Consider the following 8,398-nt stretch of genomic DNA (forward strand, 5'->3'; position numbering starts at 1 on the left):
GATCTAGGAACCCCGTAATCATCATCCTTGTCAGTCCTCTGTTTATCCGGTTAGGTCGTGGCCGGTGTCGGTAAATGCTATTTAGCTTCTTGCTTTGCACCCGAACTTGGTTCCTTTGACGTTGCGAGTGTTGATATCGGAATCACCTCTTCGACTGCAAATATTTCCTTTGTGGCTGGTTGTTCTCCATAGATCATTTTAATCCCTTCTGCCTTTGGGAATTTTAACACCTGGTGAAGAGTCGAGGGCACTGCCCTCATGTTGTGGATACACGGCCTTCTGAACAGGGTGTTGTACCTCATGTCTCCTTCGATCACATAAAACATGTCCTCCTAGATGGTCCCGGCGGCATTCACTGGTAATGTTATCTCCCCCTTAGTGGTTTCACATGCCATGTTGAATCCATTCATAACTCACACTGCAGGCACGATTTGATCTTGTAGACCGAGCTGTTCTACGACTCTCGACCGGATGATGTTGGCCGAGCTACCTGGATCAATTAATACACACTTAACTCGAGATTTATTTATGAGTACAAATATTAATAGTGCATCGTTTTGGGGCTGCACAATTCTTTCTGCTTCCTCATCGTTGAAAGACAAAGTTCCTTCTGGTATGTAATCTCGAGTCCGCTTTTCCCTTGTGTTGAATACGTTGGTGCATTTTAACATCGGCCCTTGGGAAACATCGACCCCACCGATGATCATGTTAATGACATGTTGAGGTTCTTCTTGTCCGATCTGTTTATTAGAATCCTTATTTCTGAAATGATTCTTGGCTCAGTCGCTCAGGAATTCTCGAAGGTGCCCGTTTTTGAATAACCGGGCTACCTCCTCCCTCAATTGTCGGCAATCCTCTATTTTGTGGTCGTGAGTGCCATGATATTTGCACATCTGGTTAGGATCCCTTTGGGATGGATTGGTCTGTAGGGGCTGAGGCAATTTGGTGTCCTTGATGCGTCCGATAGCTGATACGATGGCAGCAGCATCGACATTAAAGTTATATTCTGATAAGCTTGGTGCTTCTTTAGGCCCGATAGGCCTATCGAAACCGTTCTTGCTCATGAGTCACTGGGTGCTCTGACCTCGATCATTTCTCCTTTCATTTCGCATAGAATTTTGTCCGAACCCACTACTTCTTCAATTTCCATTGTACGGCTGGTATCAATCCCTGTTTGACCTAGGTTCACGGTCGATGTCTCTCTTGACTCTGTCGATGGTTCTGACAGGATAAATGGACCCGGAAGGAGCCCCAAGTTGATCATCTTCGACTCTGATTTTTGATTGATATCGGTTATGCACATCAGCCTAAGTAACAACCGGATACTCTATCAGATTCTGCTTCAACTATTGTGAAGCCACCAAGCTTCGAACATTGAGTCCTTGGGTGAAAGCTTAAACGGCCCAATCATCAGCGACCGGTGGCAGGTCTATCCGTTCCATTTGAAACCGGGACACGAATTCTCTGTGCATTTCATTGTCCTTCTATTTTACTTTGAAAAGGTCCGACTTCCTGGTCTCGACCTTGATAGCCCCGGCGTGTGCTTTCACGAAAGAGTCTACAAGCATAGCAAATGAGTCGATAGAATTAGGAGGTAAGTTGTGATACCATATCATAGCTCCCTTTGACAGGGTCTCTCCAAATTTGTTCAGCAAGACAGATTCGATCTCATCATCCTCTAGGTCATTCCCTTTGATGGCGCATGTGTAGGAGGTAACATGCTCGTTGGGGTCGGTCGTTCTATTGTACTTAGGAATCTCGAGCATGCGGAACTTCTTAGGGATCGGCTTGGGAGCTGCGCCCCGGCATGTGCTTTCATGAAAGAGTCTACAAGCATAGCAAATGAGTCAATAGAATTAGGAGGTAAGTTGTGATACAATATCACAGCTCCCTTTGACAGGGTCTCTCCAAATTTCTTCAGCAAGAGAGATTCGATCACATCATCCTCCAGGTCATTCCCTTTGATGGCGCATGTGTAGAAGGTAACATGCTCGTTTGGGTCGGCGGTCGTTCCATTGTACTTAGGAATCTCGGGCATGCAGAACTTCTTAGGGATCGGCTTGTGAGCTGCGCTCGGAGGAAAAGGCTTTTGCACGAACTTCTTAGAGTCCAGGCCCTTTAATACCAGTCGCGCTCCTGGGATTTGATCAACCCTGGAATTTTAGGTTTCCACCTTCTTATCGTTTGCCTCGATTTTCTTCTCCCTCGACTCTATCAGTTTCGTTAGTTCTTCGAGCATCTTCATGATTACCGGGTTGGTCCCTGAATCCTTCTCATTCGACCTCTCTGAGACCGGTTCATCTCTGTGAACAACTTCCCGGTATGGTTCGGGCTCAATCCTACTTGGCGGGTGGCTCTGGTTCTGGAGTTGGGCTATCGCCGCCTGCTGAGCCTGTAATATTTCAAGATTACCCGCAAGTTGATTCAACGATATTTGCCTCCGTGTGTGCTTTGTGCAACCGATCGAACATCCCTACGGACGATGTCCTCAGGATCGATGGGCAAATTTGCGTTGATGGCCATATGTGAGCTAACGTCGATCGGGTCTGCGGTCAGGACTCCGCCGAGGTCGACTGGGGGCACCTCGTTTCCGAGTGCTACATTGTCGTTTTCGCCATGGTGGCCGGACTCATTGTCAACATGTAGGGGTGCTGATTGAGAGTTTGACGTTTTTAGTTTTAACCTGAAATCAGAGACACTTCAAAGAACAAGTGTAAAATAGTATGTGTTATGAAAATTTGTGTGAAATAACCACTATTATCCTTAGCCCAACGGTGGGCGCCAAACTGTTTAACCTCAAAATCGGATAATAATTAAATTTGTAAGTGGTTTTAAGGATACGTGGATTAACTAGACACAAAGCGACAAATTAGAATGCAATTGAAATGAACAGTGATAAAGTAAATTCAAACCACATGAATTGAACAGTTACAGCCTTGGGATGTTGACCACCCTTGAATTGGATGAACCTCGATTGATATCAAGACACAGATGAAATAAGAGCTTAAAGAGAAAAATAATGTATTGCTTTGGAATGCGTGTTACAATATCTTTTACAAGTAATTAGACCCCTTTTATATAGTAGAGGAATCCTACTTTAGGAGCAATTCCATAAAAGGTAAAAATCTCCTCATTTGCTGATTTGCCGGTTCCTTATTGATACGTGCCGAGATCCCCGCCGCAATATCCGATCGGTCACGGATATTTCGGCCTTCTGTTATTTCGGTCTTCTGTGGGTTACACTAACAATGTTACCTCGAGCTCGTTCGGGGTCAGGGGCAATTCCAGGATTACGGACTCAATGTTCTCGAAGACGGATATACTGATCTTGGGTTCTGGCCCGATGGGACCGGGGTCGATCTCCGGTTCCGCATGTTCCAGGCCCGATTTACCATGTCCGGTTTATACCGTATACAATTAGATAACTAGTTCATCAAGTTGGAGTTGACGAGTTATACAGCTTCTAAAATAATTGAACTACAGTACCATCCCCAACTTTCATGTCTTTCTCACAAGGATCCTTGTAAACTTCTGATATCCTAACAAACTTGTAATCATTTGCGATCGAGTCAAAGCCAAATCCAACACCACTAATGGAACGTCTGAAACCCTGTGGAATACCAAAAGGGCAAGGTGGGATCAGTCTGTAATTTCTAGTTGTTGGATTAAATAAGATAATGGTCAAGGAGTCTGTCAAGGCAATCAAACCATTGCAAGGGCCAATGAGTTGATGAAAAACACTGGCATTAGTGGTGGTCAGATACGGAATCTCTACATCTGGAGAAATAGGCTTAAGACTAAAAGCATCTTCACTGAAAAGAAAAGACATGACATTTTTATGAAGATTGGGTTCTTCTTGTTTGAAGGAACGCTTGAAGAGAATCAATTCATCCTTGGCGCTTGATGTACGATTGAGATGAAGATTAATGAAGGTGGATGACTTTATGATATTGCAAAAAGTTATACAGGAGCATTTGAATCGCAATAAAGATTTCACTGGAAGCATTAGAATTATATATATCACCAGATCTTCGGGCAATTCCTTCATGATTCCATCCACCATCTTTGGTTCTCTGCACTGTGAAGTGCCTTGCCTTTTCAAAGCTATTTCTATGCGATAAAAGCTTTAGCATCTCATTGCATGAGATTTCTGTCACCTTTTCTTTGGATCCAAAAACTTATTCCTTTGCACGTTGAGTTTCCTAACTAATTACACGCTAAATTTGCACTTTTGTCGTTTTGAGAGTTTTGTGGTGTATCATTTTTCTTTCCCATAGAGTTCTACGGACTCACGCCAGATCCCCTTGAATAATAAATCAAAAGAGTAGCACCTTTAATCCTTTATTGATTAAAGATAATTTTAAAAAAAAACCTTTTAGGGTTTCATCATCACGAACTCAAACCTAAAAAATCTATAAAATCCATGTTTTCATGTTATTTTTGTACAAATTGGATTGGGTAATATATCAACCACATTTTTTTAAGTAAAACTAATCAATCAGTTATTATTATAGGAAAGCTACTTACCAATAAAAAAAATTATTATAGGAAAGCTTTTTTCAAATTTTGAAGAAATACATTTGGTTTGTTTAGACTAATGGGGAAAGGACAAAAAAGCTCCAGTAGAGCAAAATAGTGACACGTGATGCCCCCTATTCACTTATATATACCCGCATTGCCCCAAAAACGAAAAAGCAAGGAAGAAAAAACTGATATGTGGGAAAAGGCCTGTGGCACGTGGCTATAGCTTTCGACCCGACCTCCGTTGATGATGTATCATTTTTAGCTTTGCTCATCCTCCTTATCTCCACCTCATCAGATGATTTCAAAATGTATTTCTTATATTAAAAGCTAATTTTAGCTCAAAAAAGTTGGAACTTTTAGGAAAATAGTGAATGGGGAAGATGGGTTCTACTACTTGATTGGGTCTGTTTCGGTGAAGATGGAATAATGTGGTTTATGGGTGGCAGAGATATGGTGGTGGTAGATCTCGGAAAAATTTCCAACTAGTGCCAAGCATATAAGAGTTTACGGACTTGCACATATATTTTGTATTAAGAACAATTGTATGCTGGTCGTTATGGTTAAAAGGTTAATCCAAATTAAAAATGATCTTCTAAGGTTTTTTAAATTGTCTATAAGACACTTCTTAAAGTATGGGGTCTTATGTGTAGATATCCGGATATAATTTCTAATTTAATGATGGGCAAAATTTAGAATTATATAAACATGTGCAACTATAAATGGGTTATGGTCCCCAAATCAGACTTAGGGGTTTTTTTTTCCCCATATTCCGTCGTTGGAAAAGTGTGAGCCGCCATCTGTGCAATTCCTACGTCTTGGTTTGGAAGACGACTAACCGTAAAAATGATAAGTTTCACCAATTTCCATGGATTCAGATACGCTTCCTCGTGTAATTCTATTTTCTTGTTGATCTGACATGATAGTTTTTAGATTAAAAATGATAGTCTTCATATTCAAAGTAATTTGGTTCCAACAATTGGTATGGTTCCAACAATTGGTATCAAAGCATGTATCATGTTAAATTATTGAGATTATTTCTGTTTAGGCGTAATTAAAAGATAAGTTTCAACAGTGATCCCGTTGCAAAGCGGCAGAAATTTTTGCTAGCCGCAATAGTGGCGTGAATATAGTTTTACAGTGGAGGTTTAACCTCCTTTATTCATGTTCCTTGATTTTGTTTTCAAATAAAGTATAAAAAATATCAGTACTAATTTTTCGGACACTGCTTGTGCAGTATACAGAAAGATGTTATTGGGTATTTCAAGTTTACGTGCTTTCCTCTGCGGCTGCCAAATTTAGTTTATCCGAGAAATTTTTTGGTTCATTAGATTTTTCCACAAAAAAAAAAAAAAAGTTAAGAAAGGTTTTCAGTTTGCCACTTTTGCGGCACTAAAGTTTATGATTTGATTAGGCCAGAAAGGAGCACCAATGTGCATTTTTGTTTAATTTATTTTTATTGTGCATTGAGATTTTCTTTTAACAATTTTAACTAAAGAAAAGGACAAAGGAATTCAAGGTAATATAAGAATCGCCTGACAGTGGAGTGTCATTAAGATAAAATGTACATTAAATGCTCTTTTAAAGACAATTTTGGACTTTTCTGTTTACCCTGAAAACGGATAGCAATTGAATTTATACATAGTTCTAAGAATACATGGTATAACTTGGTACAAATTAAAAATGATAAATAAATGAATATCAAAATTAGCTATAAAAGAAATGAATACAAACCAAATGGACTAGTTAGCCGAAACCTTCAAGTTTTTTCACTTTCAAATTGAATGAAGAGTAACTAATAGAGGAACAATATGGCTCAAAATCCCCAAACGGAAGAAAGATGGTTGTTGCTTTATATTCTATGAATCTTCACCAATCTGCCCCTCTGCAAATGATAACAACCCTTAATATAGTGAGGAAATCCTATTTTGGGGATCCAAAGATAGACTAATTAATTAGTCTTTCCATGATTTGCGCCGTGATTTCCGTCGAGATTCCCACTTAATTGCTGATATTCCGGTTCTCTGTCTTTGGCTCGATAAGCTTTGCTCGATCGAGGACGATCTTTGGCCTCGGTCGATCTCTACATTTAGCTCGATTTCAATCTTGACCGGTCTTCATTTAGCTCGATCCCGATCTTGACTGGTCTCGAACTTAGCTGGTATCGATCTCGATCGATCCCTGAATCACGAGTTAGGCAATATCTATACATATAATGATCCAATCTATTTTGAGATCGAACCTTGGTCTGCCGCCCCGGTCTCAATTAACCGTACAAAATCGGGCAAGTCCGATTTCGACCGTATACAGATAATCCCCTCGTTTTTTGGAGAATAATGACAAGAAACGATTTGAGCCTTCGATCATGACGTAATGGTCGTGACATAAGCAGCAGAAGTGACCGAAACGTCATGTCGGTACAGTTTTCTAGGTATTTAATGCGCGTCAGTCGACGGTCGGCCATTATAAGTTTTGAGCCGTCATTGTGAAACCGATAAATAGCCCATTTCTTCATTATTCCATACTTTTACTTTCAAATCTTTTTCATTCCAATCTCCATAGTCCTTTGCCTTCTTTAAAGCTTCCTATCTTCAGATCTTTGAGTTTCTTTGCTTGTTCTTCCTAAAACTTAAAAACATTTCAGTCTCCATTCTTCTTTGCCCACAAAAACTAAATGGCAAAAACATCTAAAACTGTTCCGCAGAAAGAGGCTACTTTCTCGTCTCGGCCGGCCGGCGAAAAACCAGTGGTGGAGCCACGCCCTGAAGATCTTACTCCCGGAGGGTGTGTCATTGATTCCGACTTTAAAACCCTCACCGATTCCTGGTCGATGCGAGCCGGTATCGAGATATATATATGCTCGATACCCAAAAGCCTCCTTGATCAGGTGAAAAAAGATTGTAACTGGGCAAACAAAGAGGTTGTGATACCGGCACCAGAAGAAGCGATCACCACCCACGTTAAAGGGTTCCTGAGTGTTTACACTTATCCTTTCATGTTGGGTCCTCTTGATCCGATCATTATAGACTTCTGCAAGAAATATCAGGTGACCCTCGGTCAAATTCACCCCTCTTTTTGGAGGATCGTGATACTGCTCCATTTTTTCGTGAGCAAAATCGATGGGCTTCCCTTCACCCTCAACCACCTCATGAGATTATATAGCCCTCGACTCTATCGAGGTGGGCTGATAAAGCTTCAATGCCGGGCCACCAAGGCGCTCATCTCGAGTATAGATGAAGACAGAGATCGGGGCTGGATGGGCCGGTTCATTCGGGTGAAGACCACGGACCTAATCTTGGCTGAGAGCATTCCATTTCCCGAGAAATGGAATATGAAACGTAAGTATGATTCTGTTTTTAATTTCTGTTCGTTGTTTTTACTTCTTCATCCTTTCTTATCAGTGTTTTTCTCGACATAGCCATTTCTTGGATGCCGGGGGAGGTTCCCCACCTCGAGAATTGGGTTAGCAGCCTGGTTTCAATGTCAACATATGCCAATCGCGCATGGCGTGATTTGTCAAAGGGTCGGTGGGAGGCTCGTACTCATGGTAAGCCTTCTTCCTGACTTACCGATTTGTCTATCGTTCAAACATTTTTGCAAACACAAGTTTACTTACTTTCTTCTTTCGTAGGTCTCGGAAAGGATGTGGCTATGAGACCCCCGCCCGGTGATGAAGAAGTTTCACCGCCTATCTCGAAACCGACGAAGGAGAATAAGAGGAAAAGGGCCTCGAACTCCGAGGGTTAAAAACCTAAGAAGAGAACAGCCGGTAAACCCAAGGGGAACATAATCCTACTGACTATGGAGTCAGTTCAAAGGCTAAGGGATTGGTGGCCCGTGCACGAGCTAGCACCGAGTTTCGGAGAACTTCGGAACC

The 8,398-nt window shown here is 41.4% G+C and overlaps 1 protein-coding gene across 1 annotated transcript; it reads right to left on the reverse strand.

The window, feature by feature from the left end:
* Positions 1-3,046: 3,046 nt before the first annotated feature.
* Positions 3,047-4,157, reverse strand: LOC107821323 (F-box protein CPR1-like). The gene has a single exon (XM_016647759.2). The coding sequence runs from the start codon at positions 4,061-4,063 to the stop codon at positions 3,464-3,466; it is 600 nt and encodes a 199-aa protein (XP_016503245.1). The 5' UTR covers positions 4,064-4,157; the 3' UTR covers positions 3,047-3,463.
* Positions 4,158-8,398: the final 4,241 nt, after the last annotated feature.

Source organism: Nicotiana tabacum, chromosome 19, assembly GCF_000715075.1.
Source record: "Nicotiana tabacum cultivar K326 chromosome 19, ASM71507v2, whole genome shotgun sequence".
NCBI lineage: Eukaryota > Viridiplantae > Streptophyta > Magnoliopsida > Solanales > Solanaceae > Nicotiana > Nicotiana tabacum.